The sequence below is a fragment of the Mustelus asterias genome, chromosome 12 (genome assembly GCF_964213995.1).
Source record: "Mustelus asterias chromosome 12, sMusAst1.hap1.1, whole genome shotgun sequence".
Taxonomy (NCBI): Eukaryota; Metazoa; Chordata; class Chondrichthyes; order Carcharhiniformes; family Triakidae; genus Mustelus; species Mustelus asterias.
Window position 1 is genome coordinate 50,130,568 of NC_135812.1, and position 21,399 is coordinate 50,151,966.

Here is a 21,399-nt window from a genome sequence, read left to right on the forward strand (position 1 = left end):
GGGTGGGATTGTGGTCGGTGCAGACTCGATGGGCCGAATGGCCTCCTTCTGCACTGTAGGGTTTCTATGATTTCTATGATTCCAGCATTTTCCCTACGACAGACGTTAAGCTAACCGGCCTACAGTTACCCGCCTTTTGTCTATTTCCTTTTTTAAACAGCGGCGTAACATTAGCCGTTTTCCAATCCGCTGGCACTACCCCAGAATCCAACGAATTTTGATAAATAACCACTAACGCATCCACTATTACCTCTGACATTTCTTTCAGTACCCTGGGATGCATTCCATCCGGACCCGGGGACTTGTCCACCTTCAGTCCCGTTAGTCTACCAAGCACTGCCTCTCTGGTAACATTAATTGTATCGAGTACCTCTTCTCCTACCAACCCTCTATCGTTAATATTCAGTAAACTATTTATGTCTTCCACCGTGAAGACCGACACAAAAAACTTATTTAAAGTTTCAGCCATTTCCTCATTTCCCACTATTAAATCCCCCCGCTCGTCCTCCAAGGGTCCACCATTCACTCTTGCCACTCTATTCCTTTTTATATATTTGTAAAAGCTTTTACTATCATTTTTTATATTTAGAGCTAGCCTAGCTTCATAACCTATCTTTCCTTTATTGATCGCTTTCTTAGTCGTTCTTTGTTGTTTCTTAAAGTTTTCCCAATCTTCCGATTCTCCACTATTTTTGGCCACTCTGTACGCATCGGTCTTTAATTTAATACTCTCCTTAATTTCCTTCGTTATCCACGGCTGGTTATCCCTTTTCTTACAGCCCTTCTTTATCACCGGAATATATTGTTGCTGAGTACTGAAAAGGATCTCCTTAAAAATCCTCCACTGTTCCTCAGCTGTCCTTCCTACCAGTCTGCTCTCCCAGTCCACCTTAGCCAATTCAGCCCTCATCCTATCGTACTTCCCTCTGTTCAAACAGAGGACAACCTACTTTTGCCTCAATGCAAAACCCTACTTTCTCCTCTTCCATTTGTATCAGTCGATGGAGACGGGAGAGGTTCCAGAGGATTGGAGGATTGCAGATGTGGTCCCTATATTCAAGAAAGGGAACAGGGACAGCCCGGGAAATTACCGACCGGTGAGTCTAACCTCAGTGGTTGGTAAGTTGATGGAGAGGATCCTGAGAGACAGGATTTATGATCATCTAGGGAAGTTTAGTATGATCAAAAGTAGTCAGCACGGCTTTGTCAAGGGCAGGTCGTGCCTTACGAGCCTGGTTGAGTTCTTTGAAAATGTGACCAAACACATTGACGAAGGAAGAGCGGTGGATGTGGTCTATATGGACTTCAGCAAGGCGTTCGATAAGGTCCCCCATGCAAGACTTCTTGAGAAAGTGAGAGGGCATGGGATCCAAGGGGCTGTTGCCTTGTGGATCCAGAACTGGCTTGCCTGCAGAAGGCAGAGAGTGGCTGTGGAGGGGTCTTTCTCTGCATGGAGGTCAGTGACCAGTGGAGTGCCCCAGGGATCTGTTCTGGGACCCTTGCTGTTTGTCATTTTCATAAATGACCTGGATGAGGAAGTGGAGGGATGGGTTGGTAAGTTTGCTGACGACACCAAGGTAGGTGGTGTTGTGGATAGTTTGGAGGGATGTCAGAAGTTGCAGCGAGACATAGGTAGAATGCAAGACTGGGCGGAGAAGTGGCAGATGGATTTCAACCCGGATAAGTGTGTAGTGATCCATTTTGGCAGATCCAATGGGATGAAGCAGCAGTATAATATGAAGGGTACCATTCTTAGCAGTGTAGAGGATCAGAAGGACCTTGGGGTCCGGGTCCATAGGACTCTTAAATCGGCCTCGCAGGTGGAGGATGCGGTCAAGAAGGCGTACGGCGTACTAGCCTTCATTAATCGAGGGATTGAGTTTAGGAGTCGGGAGATAATGCTGCAGCTTTATAGGACCCTGGTTAGACCCCACTTGGAGTACTGCGCGCAGTTCTGGTCACCTCATTACAGGAAAGATGTTGAAGCCATTGAAAGGGTGCAGAGGAGATTTACAAGGATGTTGCCTGGATTGGGGGGCATGCCTTATGAGGATAGGTTGAGGGAGCTTGGTCTCTTCTCCCTGGAGAGACGAAGGATGAGAGGTGACCTGATAGAGGTTTACAAGATGTTGAGAGGTCTGGATAGGGTAGACTCTCAGAGGCTATTTCCAAGGGCTGAAATGGTTGCTACGAGAGGACACAGGTTTAAGGTGCTGGGGGGTAGGTACAGAGGAGATGTCAGGGGTAAGTTTTTCACTCAGAGGGTGGTGGGTGAGTGGAATCGGCTGACGTCGGTGGTGGTGGAGGCAAACTCGTTGGGGTCTTTTAAGAGACTTCTGGATGAGTACATGGGATTTAATGGGATTGAGGGCTATAGATAGGCCTAGAGGTAGGGATATGATCAGCGCAACTTGTGGGCCGAAGGGCCTGTTTGTGCTGTGGCTTTCTATGTTCTATGTTCTAAATTCGACCATATTGTGATCACTTGACCCAAGAGGGTCCTTCACAAGAACATCCTTAATTCTACCTACCTCGTTACACATTACCAGATCTAAGATAACTCATTCCCTCGTCGGTTTTGTAACATACTGTTCAAGGTAACTATCCCGACAGCATTCTAAGAACTCTTCCTCCATCCCACCCTTTCCAACTTGAGTCAGCCAATCAATATGCAGGTTGAAGTCCCCCATGATTATTGCCATTCCGTTTTTGCACGCACCCATTATTTGCTTGTTTATAGCCCTCCCCACCTCAACATTATTATTTGGGGGCCTATAGACCACGCCTACTAGTGTCTTTCTCCCCTACTATTCCTTATCTCTACCCATAACGATTCCACGTTTTGTTCCTTAGAGCCTATGTCATCCCTCACTACTACCCTGATATTATCTTTTATTAACAGAGCTACCCCACCACCTTTTCCTTCCTGTCTATTCTTCCTAAATGCCTGATACCCCTGGATATTCATCTCCCAGTCCTGGTCTCTGTGCAGCCATGTTTCTGTAATGGCCATTAGTGCTGATTTGCACCATCAACTCATTAACTTTGTTCCAAATGCTTCTTGCATTGAGGCAAAGTGTCTTTATTCCAGCTTTTATCTGGACCCGATTTGATGAAACGCCATCAACCTCTCCCTCGCCCTTTACTCCTTTAACTACTTGAATGCCCTCATTCACTTGCACTCGCTCCCTCTCCTCTACCATTGATTTTGTAATTCCTCTTACCTCTGCACCCTCCCCCCCATAAATTAGTTTAAAGCCCTAGTGATATGATTCGCTAGGACTCTGGTCCCAGCACGGCTCAAACGGAGACCATCCCATCTATACAGGTCCCATCTGCCCAAATACTGGTGCCAATGCCCCATGAATTCGAACCCATTCCTCCCACACCAATCCTTGAAGCACGCATTCGTCTCCTTAATCCTATTAACCCTGCACCAATTCGCACGTGGCTCAGGTAGTAATCCAGATATTACCACCTTGTTGGTTCTGCTTTTTAATTTGTTCCCCAGCTCTTCGTACTCCCTCTGTAGATCCTTAGTTCCTGTTTTGTCCATGTCATTGGCACCGACATGGACCACGACAACTGGATTTTCACCCTCCCACTCCAGATTCCTCTGCAGCTCAGATGATACATCCTGGACCCGAGCACCAGGCAGGCAACACAACCTACATTATTGCTTATCCTGGTCACAGAGAACAGTGTCTATGTCCTTAACTACACTATCCTCAATTACAACTACAGACATTCACCTGTGTCAGTAACCTGTCCAAAATTCACCTGAATCAGGAATCTGTCCATGATTCACCTGTGTCAGTAACCTGTTCCACATATTCACCTGTGTCAGTAACCTGTTCCAGATAGTCACCTGTGTCAGTAACCTGTTCCACACATTCATCTGTGTCAGTAATCTGTCCATGATTCACCTGTGTCAGTAACCTGTTCCAGATATTCACCTGTGTCAGTAACCTGTTCCACACATTCACCTGTGTCAGTAATCTGTTCCACACATTCACCTGTGTCAGTAACCTGTTCCACACATTCACCTGTGTCAGTAACCTGTTCCACACATTAACCTGTGTCAGTAACCTGTTCCACACATTCACCTGTGTCAGTAACCTGTTCCACACATTCACCTGTGTCAGTAACCTGTTCCACACATTCACCTGTGTCAGTAACCTGTTCCACACATTCACCTGTGCCAGTAACATGTTCCACACATTCACCTGTGTCAGTAACCTGTTCCACACATTCACCTGTGTCAGTAATCTGTTCCAAACATTCACCTGTGTCAGTAACCTGTTCCACACATTCACCTGTGTCAGTAATCTGTTCAACATATTCACCTGTGTCAGTAACCTGTTCCACACATTCACCTGTGTCAATAACCTGTTCCACACATTCACCTGCATCAGTAATCTGTTCAACACATTCACCTGTGCCAGTAACCTGTTCCACACATTCACCTGTGTCAATAACCTGTTCCACACATTCACCTGTGTCAGTAACCTGTTCCACACATTCACCTGTGTCAGTAACCTGTTCCACACATTCACCTGTGCCAGTAACCTGTTCCACACATTCACCTGTGCCAGTAACCTGTTCCACACATTCACCTGTGTCTCTAACCTGTTCCACACATTCACCTGTGTCAGTAACCTGTTCCACACATTCACCTGTGTCAGTAACCTGTTCCACACATTCACCTGTCAATAACCTGTTCCACACATTCACCTGCATCAGTAATCTGTTCAACACATTCACCTGTGCCAGTAACCTGTTCCACACATTCACCTGTGTCAATAACCTGTTCCACACATTCACCTGTGTCAGTAACCTGTTCCACACATTCACCTGTGTCAGTAACCTGTTCCACACATTCACCTGTGCCAGTAACCTGTTCCACACATTCACCTGTGCCAGTAACCTGTTCCACACATTCACCTGTGTCTCTAACCTGTTCCACACATTCACCTGTGCCAGTAACCTGTTCCACACATTCACCTGTGTCAGTAATCTGTTCAACATATTCACCTGTGTCAGTAACCTGTTCCACACATTCACCTGTGTCAATAACCTGTTCCACACATTCACCTGCATCAGTAATCTGTTCAACACATTCACCTGTGCCAGTAACCTGTTCCACACATTCACCTGTGTCAAAAACCTGTTCCACACATTCACCTGTGTCAGTAACCTGTTCCACACATTCACCTGTGTCAGTAACCTGTTCCACACATTCACCTGTGCCAGTAACCTGTTCCACACATTCACCTGTGCCAGTAACCTGTTCCACACATTCAGATGTGTCTCTAACCTGTTCCACACATTCACCTGTGTCAGTAACCTGTTCCACACATTCACCTGTGTCAGTAACCTGTTCCACACATTCACCTGTCAATAACCTGTTCCACACATTCACCTGCATCAGTAATCTGTTCAACACATTCACCTGTGCCAGTAACCTGTTCCACACATTCACCTGTGTCAATAACCTGTTCCACACATTCACCTGTGTCATTAACCTGTTCCACACATTCACCTGTGTCAGTAACCTGTTCCACACATTCACCTGTGCCAGTAACCTGTTCCACACATTCACCTGTGCCAGTAACCTGTTCCACACATTCACCTGTGTCTCTAACCTGTTCCACACATTCACCTGTGCCAGTAACCTGTTCCACACATTCACCTGTGCCAGTAACCTGTTCCACACATTCACCTGTGTCAATAACCTGTTCCACACATTCACCTGCATCAGTAATCTGTTCAACACATTCACCTGTGCCAGTAACCTGTTCAACACATTCACCTATGCCAGTAACCTGTTCAACACATTCACCTGTGTCAGTAACCTGTTCCACACATTCACCTATGCCAGTAACCTGTTCCACACATTCACCTGTGTCAGTAACCTGTTCCACACATTCACCTATGCCAGTAACCTGTTCCACACATTCACCTGTGTCAATAACCTGTTCCACACATTCACCTGTGTCAGTAACCTGTTCCACACATTCACCTGTGCCAGTAACCTGTTCCACACATTCACCTGTGTCAGTAACCTGTTCCACACATTCACCTGTGTCAGTAACCTGTTCCACACATTCATCTGTGTCAGTAACCTGTTCCACACATTCACCTGTGTCAGTAACCTGTTCCACACATTCACCTGTGCCAGTAACCTGTTCCACACATTCACCTGTGTCAGTAACCTGTTCCACACATTCACCTGTGCCAGTAACCTGTTCCACACATTCACCTGTGTCAGTAACCTGTTCCACACATTCACCTGTGTCAGTAACCCGTTCCACACATTCACCTGCATCAGTAATCTGTTCCACACATTGACCTGTGTCAATAACCTGTTCCACACATTCACCTGTGTCAATAACCTGTTCCACATATTCTCCTGTGTCCGTAATCTGTTCAAACACATTCACCTGTCAGTAATCTGTTCAACAAATTCACCTGTGTCAATAACCTGTTCCACACATTCACCTCTGCCAGTAACCTGTTCCAGACATTCACCTGTGTCAGTAACCTGTTCCACATATTCACCTGTGTCAGTAACCTGTTCCACACATTCACCTGTCAGTAACCTGTTCCACACATTCATCTGTGCCAGTAACCTGTTCCACACATTCACCTGTGTCAGTAACCTGTTCCACCCATTCACTTGTGTCAGTAACCTGTTCCACACATTCACCTGTGTCAGTAACCTGTTCCACACATTCACCTGTGTCAGTAACCTGTTCCACACATTCACCTGTGTCAGTAACCTGTTCCACACATTCAGCTGTGTCAGTAACCTGTTCCACACATTCACCTGTGTCAGTAACCTGTTCCACACATTCACCTGCATCAGTAATCTGTTCCACACATTCACCTGTGTCAATAACCTGTTCCACACATTCACCTGTGTCAATAACCTGTTCCACATATTCACCTGTGCCAGTAACCTGTTCCACACATTCACCTGTGTCAGTAACCTGTTCCACACATTCACCTGTGTCAGTAACCTGTTCCACACATTCACCTGTGTCAGTAACCTGTTCCACACATTCACCTGTGTCAGTAACCTGTTCCACACATTCACCTGTGTCAGTAACCTGTTCCACACATTCACCTGCATCAGTAATCTGTTCAACACATTCACCTGTGTCAGTAACCTGTTCCACACATTCACCTGTGTCAGTAACCTGTTCCACACATTCACCTGTGCCAGTAACCTGTTCCACACATTCACCTGTGTCAGTAACCTGTTCCACACATTCACCTGTGTCAGTAACCTGTTCCACACATTCACCTGCATCAGTAATCTGTTCAACACATTCACCTGTGTCAGTAACCTGTTCCACACATTCACCTGTGCCAGTAACCTGTTCCACACATTCACCTGTGTCAGTAACCTGTTCCACACATTCACCTGTGTCAATAACCTGTTCCACATATTCACCTGTGTCCGTAATCTGTTCAAACACATTCACCTGACAGTAATCTGTTCAACAAATTCACCTGTGTCAATAACCTGTTCCACACATTCACCTGTGCCAGTAACCTGTTCCAGACATTCACCTGTGCCAGTAACCTGTTCCAGACATTCACCTGTGTCAGTAACCTGTTCCACATATTCACCTGTGTCAGTAACCTGTTCCACACATTCACCTGTCAGTAACCTGGTCCACACATTCATCTGTGCCAGTAACCTGTTCCACACATTCACCTGTGTCAGTAACCTGTTCCACACATTCACCTGTGTCAGTAACCTGTTCCACACATCCACCTGTGTCAGTAACCTGTTCCACACATTCAGCTGTGTCAGTAACCTGTTCCACACATTCACCTGTGTCAGTAACCTGTTCCACACATTCACCTGCATCAGTAATCTGTTCAACACATTCACCTGTGTCAATAACCTGTTCCACACATTCACCTCTGCCAGTAACCTGTTCCAGACATTCACCTGTGTCAGTAACCTGTTCCACATATTCACCTGTGTCAGTAACCTGTTCCACACATTCATTTGTGCCAGTAACCTGTTCCACACATTCACCTGTGTCAGTAACCTGTTCCACCCATTCACTTGTGTCAGTAACCTGTTCCACACATTCACCTGTGTCAGTAACCTGTTCCACACATTCACCTGTGTCAGTAACCTGTTCCACACATTCACCTGTGTCAGTAACCTGTTCCACACATTCAGCTGTGTCAGTAACCTGTTCCACACATTCACCTGTGTCAGCAACCTGTTCCACACATTCACCTGCATCAGTAATCTGTTCAACACATTCACCTGTGTCAGTAACCTGTTCCACACATTCACCTGTGTCAGTAACCTGTTCCACACATTCACCTGTGCCAGTAACCTGTTCCACACATTCACCTGTGTCAGTAACCTGTTCCACACATTCAACTGTGTCAGTAACCTGTTCCACACATTCACCTGTGCCACTAACCTGTTCCACACATTCACCTGTGTCAGTAACCTGTTCCACACATTCACCTGCATCAGTAATCTGTTCCACACATTCACCTGTGTCAATAACCTGTTCCACACATTCACCTGTGCTAGCAACATGTTCCACTCATTCACCTGTGTCAGTAACCTGTTCCACACATTCACCTGTGTCAGTAACCTGTTCCACACATTCACCTGTGTCAGTAACCTGTTCCACACATTCACCTGTGTCAGTAACCTGTTCCACACATTCACCTGTGTCAGTAACATTTTCCACACATTCACCTGTGTCAGTAACCTGTTCCACACATTCACCTGTGTCAGTAACCTGTTCCACACATTCACCTGTGTCAGTAACCTGTTCCACACATTCACCTGTGTCAATAACCTGTTCCACATATTCACCTGTGTCCGTAATCTGTTCAAACACATTCACCTGACAGTAATCTGTTCAACAAATTCACCTGTGTCAATAACCTGTTCCACACATTCACCTGTGTCAATAACCTGTTCCACACATTCACCTGTGCCAGTAACCTGTTCCAGACATTCAGCTGTGTCAGTAACCTGTTCCACACATTCACCTGTGTCAGCAACCTGTTCCACACATTCACCTGTGCCAGTAACCTGTTCCACACATTCACCTGTGCCAGTAACCTGTTCCACACATTCACCTGTGTCAGTAACCTGTTCCACACATTCACCTGTGTCAGTAACCTGTTCCACACATTCACCTGTGTCAGTAACCTGTTCCACACATTCACCTGTGTCCGTAACCTGTTCCACACATTCACCTGTGCCAGTAACCTGTTCCACACATTCACCTGTGTCAGTAACCTCTTCCACACATTCAACTGTGTCAGTAACCTGTTCCACACATTCACCTGTGCCAGTAACCTGTTCCACACATTCACCTGTGTCAGTAACCTGTTCCACACATTCACCTGCATCAGTAATCTGTTCCACACATTCACCTGTATCAATAACCTGTTCCACACATTCACCTGTGTCAATAACCTGTTCCACATATTCACCTGTGCCAGTAACCTGTTCCACACATTCACCTGTGTCAGTAACCTGTTCCACACATTCACCTGTGTCAGTAACCTGTTCCACACATTCACCTGTGTCAGTAACCTGTTCCACACATTCACCTGTGTCAGTAACCTCTTCCACACATTCACCTGTGCCAGTAACCTGTTCCACACATTCACCTGTGTCAGTAACCTGTTCCACACATTCACCTGTGTCAGTAACCTGTTCCACACATTCACCTGTGTCAGTAACCTGTTCCACACATTCACCTGCATCAGTAATCTGTTCCACACATTCACCTGTGTCAGTAACCTGTTCCACACATTCACCTGTGCCAGTAACCTGTTCCACACATTCACCTGTGCCAGTAACCTGTTCCACACATTCACCTGTGCCAGTAACCTGTTCCACACATTCACCTGTGTCAGTAACCTGTTCCACACATTCACCTGTGTCAGTAACCTGTTCCACACATTCACCTGTGCCAGTAACCTGTTCCACACATTCACCTGCATCAGTAATCTGTTCAACACATTCACCTGTGTCAGTAACCTGTTCCACACATTCACCTGTGTCAGTTACCTGTTCCACACATTCACCTGTGTCAGTAACCTGTTCCACACATTCAACTGTGTCAGTAACCTGTTCCACACATTCACCTGTGTCAGTAACCTGTTCCACACATTCACCTGTGTCAGTAACCTGTTCCACACATTCACCTGTGTCAGTAACCTGTTCCACACATTCACCTGTGTCAGTAACCTGTTCCACACATTCACCTGCATCAGTTATCTGTTCCACACATTCACCTGTGTCAGTAACCTGTTCCACACATTCACCTGTGTCAGTAACCTGTTCCACACATTCACCTGTGTCAGTAACCTGTTCCACACATTCACCTGCATCAGTAATCTGTTCAACACATTCACCTGTGTCAGTAACCTGTTCCACACATTCACCTGTGTCAGTAACCTGTTCCACACATTCACCTGTGTCAGTAACCTGTTCCACACATTCACCTGTGCCAGTAACCTGTTCCACACATTCACCTGCATCAGTAATCTGTTCAACACATTCACCTGTGTCAGTAACCTGTTCCACACATTCACCTGTGTCAGTTACCTGTTCCACACATTCACCTGTGTCAGTAACCTGTTCCACACATTCAACTGTGTCAGTAACCTGTTCCACACATTCACCTGTGTCAGTAACCTGTTCCACACATTCACCTGTGTCAGTAACCTGTTCCACACATTCACCTGTGTCAGTAACCTGTTCCACACATTCACCTGCGTCAGTAACCTGTTCCACACATTCACCTGTGTCAGTAACCTGTTCCACACATTCACCTGTGCCAATAACCTGTTCCACACATTCATCTGTGCCAGTAACCTGTTCCACACATTCACCTGTGTCAGTAACCTGTTCCACACATTCACCTGTGTCAATAACCTGTTCCACACATTCACCTGTGCCAGTAACCTGTTCCAGACATTCACCTGTGTCAGTAACCTGTTCCACACATTCACCTGTGTCAATAACCTGTTCCACACATTCACCTGTGTCAATAACCTGTTCCACATATTCACCTGTGCCAGTAACCTGTCCCACACATTCACCTGTGTCAGTAACCTGTCCCACACATTCACCTGTGTCAGTAACCTGTTCCACACATTCACCTGTGTCAGTAACCTGTTCCACACATTCACCTGTGTCAGTAACCTGTTCCACACATTCACCTGCATCAGTAACCTGTTCCACACATTCACCTGTGCCAGTAACCTGTCCCACACATTCACCTGTGTCAGTAACCTGTCCCACACATTCACCTGTGTCAGTAAACTGTTCCACACATTCACCTGTGTCAGTAACCTGTCCCACACATTCACCTGTGTCAGTAACCTGTCCCACACATTCACCTGTGTCAGTAACCTGTTCAACACATTCACCTGTGTCAGTAACCTGTTCCACACATTCACCTGTGCCAGTAACCTGTTCCACACATTCACCTGTGCCAGTAACCTGTTCCACACATTCACCTGTGCCAGTAACCTGTTCCACACATTCACCTGTGCCAGTAACCTGTTCCACACATTCACCTGTGTCAGTAACCTGTTCCACACATTCACCTGTGTCAGTAACCTGTTCCACACATTCACCTGTGCCAGTAACCTGTTCCACACATTCACCTGCATCAGTAATCTGTTCAACACATTCACCTGTGTCAGTAACCTGTTCCACACATTCACCTGTGTCAGTTACCTGTTCCACACATTCACCTGTGTCAGTAACCTGTTCCACACATTCAACTGTGTCAGTAACCTGTTCCACACATTCACCTGTGTCAGTAACCTGTTCCACACATTCACCTGTGTCAGTAACCTGTTCCACACATTCACCTGTGTCAGTAACCTGTTCCACACATTCACCTGTGTCAGTAACCTGTTCCACACATTCACCTGCATCAGTTATCTGTTCCACACATTCACCTGTGTCAGTAACCTGTTCCACACATTCACCTGTGTCAGTAACCTGTTCCACACATTCACCTGTGTCAGTAACCTGTTCCACACATTCACCTGCATCAGTAATCTGTTCAACACATTCACCTGTGTCAGTAACCTGTTCCACACATTCACCTGTGTCAGTAACCTGTTCCACACATTCACCTGTGTCAGTAACCTGTTCCACACATTCACCTGTGCCAGTAACCTGTTCCACACATTCACCTGCATCAGTAATCTGTTCAACACATTCACCTGTGTCAGTAACCTGTTCCACACATTCACCTGTGTCAGTTACCTGTTCCACACATTCACCTGTGTCAGTAACCTGTTCCACACATTCAACTGTGTCAGTAACCTGTTCCACACATTCACCTGTGTCAGTAACCTGTTCCACACATTCACCTGTGTCAGTAACCTGTTCCACACATTCACCTGTGTCAGTAACCTGTTCCACACATTCACCTGTGTCAGTAACCTGTTCCACACATTCACCTGCATCAGTAATCTGTTCAACACATTCACCTGTGTCAGTAACCTGTTCCACACATTCACCTGTGTCAGTAACCTGTTCCACACATTCACCTGTGCCAGTAACCTGTTCCACACATTCACCTGTGTCAGTAACCTGTTCCACACATTCACCTGTGTCAGTAACCTGTTCCACACATTCACCTGCATCAGTAATCTGTTCAACACATTCACCTGTGTCAGTAACCTGTTCCACACATTCACCTGTGCCAGTAACCTGTTCCACACATTCACCTGTGTCAGTAACCTGTTCCACACATTCACCTGTGTCAATAACCTGTTCCACATATTCACCTGTGTCCGTAATCTGTTCAAACACATTCACCTGACAGTAATCTGTTCAACAAATTCACCTGTGTCAATAACCTGTTCCACACATTCACCTGTGCCAGTAACCTGTTCCAGACATTCACCTGTGCCAGTAACCTGTTCCAGACATTCACCTGTGTCAGTAACCTGTTCCACATATTCACCTGTGTCAGTAACCTGTTCCACACATTCACCTGTCAGTAACCTGGTCCACACATTCATCTGTGCCAGTAACCTGTTCCACACATTCACCTGTGTCAGTAACCTGTTCCACACATTCACCTGTGTCAGTAACCTGTTCCACACATTCACCTGTGTCAGTAACCTGTTCCACACATTCAGCTGTGTCAGTAACCTGTTCCACACATTCACCTGTGTCAGTAACCTGTTCCACACATTCACCTGCATCAGTAATCTGTTCAACACATTCACCTGTGTCAATAACCTGTTCCACACATTCACCTCTGCCAGTAACCTGTTCCAGACATTCACCTGTGTCAGTAACCTGTTCCACATATTCACCTGTGTCAGTAACCTGTTCCACACATTCACCTGTCAGTAACCTGTTCCACACATTCATTTGTGCCAGTAACCTGTTCCACACATTCACCTGTGTCAGTAACCTGTTCCACCCATTCACTTGTGTCAGTAACCTGTTCCACACATTCACCTGTGTCAGTAACCTGTTCCACACATTCACCTGTGTCAGTAACCTGTTCCACACATTCACCTGTGTCAGTAACCTGTTCCACACATTCAGCTGTGTCAGTAACCTGTTCCACACATTCACCTGTGTCAGCAACCTGTTCCACACATTCACCTGCATCAGTAATCTGTTCAACACATTCACCTGTGTCAGTAACCTGTTCCACACATTCACCTGTGTCAGTAACCTGTTCCACACATTCACCTGTGTCAGTAACCTGTTCCACACATTCAACTGTGTCAGTAACCTGTTCCACACATTCACCTGTGCCACTAACCTGTTCCACACATTCACCTGTGTCAGTAACCTGTTCCACACATTCACCTGCATCAGTAATCTGTTCCACACATTCACCTGTGTCAATAACCTGTTCCACACATTCACCTGTGCTAGCAACATGTTCCACTCATTCACCTGTGTCAGTAACCTGTTCCACACATTCACCTGTGTCAGTAACCTGTTCCACACATTCACCTGTGTCAGTAACATTTTCCACACATTCACCTGTGTCAGTAACCTGTTCCACACATTCACCTGTGTCAGTAACATTTTCCACACATTCACCTGTGTCAGTAACCTGTTCCACACATTCACCTGTGTCAGTAACCTGTTCCACACATTCACCTGTGTCAGTAACCTGTTCCACACATTCACCTGTGTCAATAACCTGTTCCACATATTCACCTGTGTCCGTAATCTGTTCAAACACATTCACCTGACAGTAATCTGTTCAACAAATTCACCTGTGTCAATAGCCTGTTCCACACATTCACCTGTGTCAATAACCTGTTCCACACATTCACCTGTGCCAGTAACCTGTTCCAGACATTCAGCTGTGTCAGTAACCTGTTCCACACATTCACCTGTGTCAGCAACCTGTTCCACACATTCACCTGTGCCAGTAACCTGTTCCACACATTCACCTGTGTCAGTAACCTGTTCCACACATTCACCTGTGTCAGTAACCTGTTCCACACATTCACCTGCATCAGTAATCTGTTCAACACATTCACCTGTGTCAGTAACCTGTTCCACACATTCACCTGTGTCAATAACCTGTTCCACATATTCACCTGTGCCAGTAACCTGTTCCACACATTCACCTGTGTCAGTAACCTGTTCCACACATTCACCTGTGTCAGTAACCTGTTCCACACATTCACCTGTGTCAGTAACCTGTTCCACACATTCACCTGTGTCAGTAACCTGTTCCACACATTCACCTGTGTCAGTAACCTGTTCCACACATTCACCTGCATCAGTAATCTGTTCAACACATTCACCTGTGTCAGTAACCTGTTCCACACATTCACCTGTGCCAGTAACCTGTTCCACACATTCACCTGTGCCAGTAACCTGTTCCACACATTCACCTGTGCCAGTAACCTGTTCCACACATTCACCTGTGTCAGTAACCTGTTCCACACATTCACCTGTGTCAGTAACCTGTTCCACACATTCACCTGTGTCAGTAACCTGTTCCACACATTCACCTGCATCAGTAATCTGTTCCACACATTCACCTGTGTCAGTAACCTGTTCCACACATTCACCTGTGCCAGTAACCTGTTCCACACATTCACCTGTGCCAGTAACCTGTTCCACACATTCACCTGTGCCAGTAACCTGTTCCACACATTCACCTGTGTCAGTAACCTGTTCCACACATTCACCTGTGTCAGTAACCTGTTCCACACATTCACCTGTGCCAGTAACCTGTTCCACACATTCACCTGCATCAGTAATCTGTTCAACACATTCACCTGTGTCAGTAACCTGTTCCACACATTCCCCTGTGTCAGTTACCTGTTCCACACATTCACCTGTGTCAGTAACCTGTTCCACACATTCAACTGTGTCAGTAACCTGTTCCACACATTCACCTGTGTCAGTAACCTGTTCCACACATTCACCTGTGTCAGTAACCTGTTCCACACATTCACCTGTGTCAGTAACCTGTTCCACACATTCACCTGTGTCAGTAACCTGTTCCACACATTCACCTGCATCAGTTATCTGTTCCACACATTCACCTGTGTCAGTAACCTGTTCCACACATTCACCTGTGTCAGTAACCTGTTCCACACATTCACCTGTGTCAGTAACCTGTTCCACACATTCACCTGCATCAGTAATCTGTTCAACACATTCACCTGTGTCAGTAACCTGTTCCACACATTCACCTGTGTCAGTAACCTGTTCCACACATTCACCTGTGTCAGTAACCTGTTCCACACATTCACCTGTGCCAGTAACCTGTTCCACACATTCACCTGCATCAGTAATCTGTTCAACACATTCACCTGTGTCAGTAACCTGTTCCACACATTCACCTGTGTCAGTTACCTGTTCCACACATTCACCTGTGTCAGTAACCTGTTCCACACATTCAACTGTGTCAGTAACCTGTTCCACACATTCACCTGTGTCAGTAACCTGTTCCACACATTCACCTGAGTCAGTAACCTGTTCCACACATTCACCTGTGTCAGTAACCTGTTCCACACATTCACCTGCGTCAGTAACCTGTTCCACACATTCACCTGTGTCAGTAACCTGTTCCACACATTCACCTGTGCCAATAACCTGTTCCACACATTCATCTGTGCCAGTAACCTGTTCCACACATTCACCTGTGTCAGTAACCTGTTCCACACATTCACCTGTGTCAATAACCTGTTCCACATATTCACCTGTGTCCGTAATCTGTTCAAACACATTCACCTGTCAGTAATCTGTTCAACAAATTCACCTGTGTCAATAACCTGTTCCACACATTCACCTGTGCCAGTAACCTGTTCCAGACATTCACCTGTGTCAGTAACCTGTTCCACACATTCACCTGTGTCAATAACCTGTTCCACACATTCACCTGTGTCAATAACCTGTTCCACATCTTCACCTGTGCCAGTAACCTGTTCCACACATTCACCTGTGTCAGTAACCTGTCCCACACATTCACCTGTGTCAGTAACCTGTCCCACACATTCACCTGTGTCAGTAACCTGTTCCACACATTCACCTGTGTCAGTAACCTGTTCCACACATTCACCTGTGTCAGTAACCTGTTCCACACATTCACCTGCATCAGTAATCTGTTCAACACATTCACCTGTGTCAGTAACCTGTTCCACACATTCACCTGTGCCAGTAACCTGTTCCACACATTCACCTGTGCCAGTAACCTGTTCCACACATTCACCTGTGCCAGTAACCTGTTCCACACATTCACCTGTGCCAGTAACCTGTTCCACACATTCACCTGTGTCAGTAACCTGTTCCACACATTCACCTGTGTCAGTAACCTGTTCCACACATTCACCTGTGCCAGTAACCTGTTCCACACATTCACCTGCATCAGTAATCTGTTCAACACATTCACCTGTGTCAGTAACCTGTTCCACACATTCACCTGTGTCAGTTACCTGTTCCACACATTCACCTGTGTCAGTAACCTGTTCCACACATTCAACTGTGTCAGTAACCTGTTCCACACATTCACCTGTGTCAGTAACCTGTTCCACACATTCACCTGTGTCAGTAACCTGTTCCACACATTCACCTGTGTCAGTAACCTGTTCCACACATTCACCTGTGTCAGTAACCTGTTCCACACATTCACCTGCATCAGTTATCTGTTCCACACATTCACCTGTGTCAGTAACCTGTTCCACACATTCACCTGTGTCAGTAACCTGTTCCACACATTCACCTGTGTCAGTAACCTGTTCCACACATTCACCTGCATCAGTAATCTGTTCAACACATTCACCTGTGTCAGTAACCTGTTCCACACATTCACCTGTGTCAGTAACCTGTTCCACACATTCACCTGTGTCAGTAACCTGTTCCACACATTCACCTGTGCCAGTAACCTGTTCCACACATTCACCTGCATCAGTAATCTGTTCAACACATTCACCTGTGTCAGTAACCTGTTCCACACATTCACCTGTGTCAGTTACCTGTTCCACACATTCACCTGTGTCAGTAACCTGTTCCACACATTCAACTGTGTCAGTAACCTGTTCCACACATTCACCTGTGTCAGTAACCTGTTCCACACATTCACCTGTGTCAGTAACCTGTTCCACACATTCTCCTGTGCCAGTAACCTGTTCCACACATTCACCTGCATCAGTAATCTGTTCAACACATTCACCTGTGTCAGTAACCTGTTCCACACATTCACCTGTGCCAATAACCTGTTCCACACATTCATCTGTGCCAGTAACCTGTTCCACACATTCACCTGTGTCAGTAACCTGTTCCACACATTCACCTGTGTCAGTAACCTGTTCCACATATTCACCTGTGTCCGTAATCTGTTCAAACACATTCACCTGTCAGTAATCTGTTCAACAAATTCACCTGTGTCAATAACCTGTTCCACACATTCACCTGTGTCCGTAATCTGTTCAAACACATTCACCTGTCAGTAATCTGTTCAACAAATTCACCTGTGTCAATAACCTGTTCCACACATTCACCTGTGCCAGTAACCTGTTCCAGACATTCACCTGTGTCAGTAACCTGTTCCACATATTCACCTGTGTCAGTAACCTGTTCCACACATTCATCTGTGCCAGTAACCTGTTCCACACATTCACCTGTGTCAGTAACCTGTTCCACCCATTCACTTGTGTCAGTAACCTGTTCCACACATTCACCTGTGTCAGTAACCTGTTCCACACATTCACCTGTGTCAGTAACCTGTTCCACACATTCACCTGTGTCAGTAACCTGTTCCACCCATTCACTTGTATCAGTAACCTGTTCCGCACATTCACCTGTGTCAGTAACCTGTTCCACACATTCACCTGTGTCAGTAACCTGTTCCACACATTCACCTGTGTCAGTAACCTGTTCCACACATTCAGCTGTGTCAGTAACCTGTTCCACACATTCACCTGTGTCAGTAACCTGTTCCACACATTCACCTGCATCAGTAATCTGTTCAACACATTCACCTGTGTCAGTAACCTGTTCCACACATTCACCTGTGTCAGTAACCTGTTCCACACATTCACCTGTGCCAGTAACCTGTTCCACACATTCACCTGTGTCAGTAACCTGTTCCACACATTCACCTGTGCCAGTAACCTGTTCCACACATTCACCTGTGTCAGTAACCTGTTCCACACATTCATCTGTGTCAGTAACCTGTTCCACACATTCACCTGTGTCAGTAACCTGTTCCACACATTCACCTGTGTCAGTAACCTGTTCCACACATTCACCTGCGTCAGTAACCTGTTCCACACATTCACCTGCGTCAGTAACCTGTTCCACACATTCACCTGCATCAGTAATCTGTTCAACACATTCACCTGTGTCAGTAACCTGTTCCACACATTCACCTGTGTCAGTAACCTGTTCCACACATTCACCTGTGCCAGTAACCTGTTCCACACATTCACCTGCATCAGTAATCTGTTCAACACATTCACCTGTGTCAGTAACCTGTTCCACACATTCACCTGTGTCAGTAACCTGTTCCACACATTCACCTGCGTCAGTAACCTGTTCCACACATTCACCTGCATCAGTAATCTGTTCAACACATTCACCTGTGTCAGTAACCTGTTCCACACATTCACCTGTGCCAGTAACCTGTTCCACACATTCACCTGTGCCAGTAACCTGTTCCACACATTCACCTGTGTCAGTAACCTATTCCACACATTCACCTGTGTCAGTAACCTGTTCCACACATTCACCTGTGCCAGTAACCTGTTCCACACATTCACCTGTGCCAGTAACCTGTTCCACACATTCACCTGTGTCAGTAACCTGTTCCACACATTCACCTGCATCAGTAATCTGTTCAACACATTCACCTGTGTCAGTAACCTGTTCCACACATTCACCTGTGTCAGTAACCTGTTCCACACATTCACCTGTGTCGGTTCCCTGCCGAACGCGCCCACACCATTCTTTCAGGATAAATATTTAGACTACATTTTTTACTATTTTATTGTTGATTTTAGAAAGATTGCATTTAAGTTCTGGTTCTAGATCTAATGTGTCCAAACCTTTCACAATTGTTGTGGTCTTCTTTCTTCACGTGCGATGACATTGAGGATTGGCAACTTTTCCTTGAACATCTCTCCGCTTTATTCTCTCTCTGTACACAATACTACATAAAGTATATCCCTCTATAGCACATTACCAATGCTGGTAACCATACAGTTCACTGTAATAACTTCTATCTTCCATGTCTCCATTTAATGATTGAATTAATCAATGTCCTTTTAACTTTCAACGGACTGACATTTGCTGCTACTCGCAATCTATCATCATCTGGATAATTTGGATGCAATTCTTCATTCTGAGTCACTTATAAAATTTCTAAACAACACCAGCCCTGAAACCCAGCCTTGAAGCACTCCACTGGGAACTGCTTAGTCGAAATTCCCAGCCCATACACCATAACCCGTTAGTGTCCAACAACCAATCATCCGCCCATCCATGTTCATGTATGTCCATCTATCCTATCAGTTTCATGAAGTTGTCTGCTTTGTGGGGGAATGTCAAAATCTTCCCAAAATCTAGCAAAATAACATCCACTGTATCTGTCCTAACGACAAAGATTTGTCCTTTTCTCAAACTAAGGCTGGAATTCTCCGACCTCGCCCGCGACTGGGATTCTCCAGTCCCACTGCAGTGAACGCCAAATTTTCCGATCTCACTGGCAGCAGCGGAGGGCATGAACGGCCGGAGGACTCCGGCCTCAAACTCACTCAGTCCGACGCTGAACTCAGCTGCTGCTTGAGTCATTCAGTGGGAATTGAACACAAGTGTTAATCATTGAGCCAAGGTTCACACCCAAAGCCCAAGCTCTGGATGATGTGATATAATTTACACAGATTGGGCATTGATGAATTGAATGGTGATTATCTGTGGTTTATCTTGCTGCTTTCTCTGTAGCAACAAAGTTCCAGAGGGTGCAAATCTGACAGTGACTGTTCAGCAGGAGAGTTTGGTCGGTACGGACAAGGTAAATCAATGAGCTCCACCCGGGACAGGCAATAACCTGACCAATGAAATTGCATTCTGAAAATTGAAAAAGCTGGACTCACTTTTACACACAAATAACATAACACTGGCTCAGTGGTTGCGCCAGATGGTCTGTCAGACTTTCCCAGCTGAATCATACATCAATATCATTCCAGTTTTATTGTTTCAAAGTGTAAACTGAAACACAAGTGCTAAAGACCAACTGTTTCAGTAGTAAGAGATTGCCAAGAAATTAATGGAAGCCCGAAAGAGTAAACAACAACATCTTAGAATCATCACAGAATCCCGACAGTGCAGAAGGAGGCCATTCGACTCATCAACTCTCCAACAGAGTATCCTACCCAGGCCCTATCCCTGTAACCCCATGTATTTACCATGCTAACCCCCCCCCCCCCCCCCCCCCTCCCAACCTTCACGTCCTGGGTCACTAAGGGTCAAGTTAACATGGCCAATCAACCTAACCTGCACATCTTTGGACTGTAGGAGGAAACAGGTGCACGCGGAGGAAACCCACGCAGACACGGGGAGAACATACAAACGCCACACAGACAGCGACCCAAGGCCAGAATTGAACCCAGGCCCCTGGCGCTGTGAGGTGGCAGTGTTAACCACTGTGCCACTCTATCTTGTAGTTATATAACCTCTTTGACATGACAAAGTATCCCAAAGACAGTTCACACGAGTGTATATTAGCTGCCCAAAGGCTTGGTCAGAGAGCTTACATGGAGCATCTTAGAAGTGAGGTAGAGAGATGAAGAGATTAAGGACGGAGACCTTGTGGCACAGTGAGTAGTGCCCCTACCTCTGGACTGGAAGCTCCAGCTTCGAGCTCA

The 21,399-nt window shown here is 46.0% G+C and overlaps 1 protein-coding gene across 2 annotated transcripts in view; it reads left to right on the forward strand.

Moving 5' to 3' along the window:
- Nucleotides 1-21,399, forward strand: part of p2rx1 (purinergic receptor P2X, ligand-gated ion channel, 1) — a 96,139-nt gene that overhangs the window by 49,360 nt on the left and 25,380 nt on the right. For both annotated transcript variants that reach the window (XM_078225964.1, XM_078225963.1), the window contains one exon: nucleotides 20,477-20,546. In XM_078225964.1, the coding sequence (XP_078082090.1) occupies nucleotides 20,477-20,546 (70 nt within the window). The remainder of the gene's footprint in view (nucleotides 1-20,476; nucleotides 20,547-21,399) is intronic.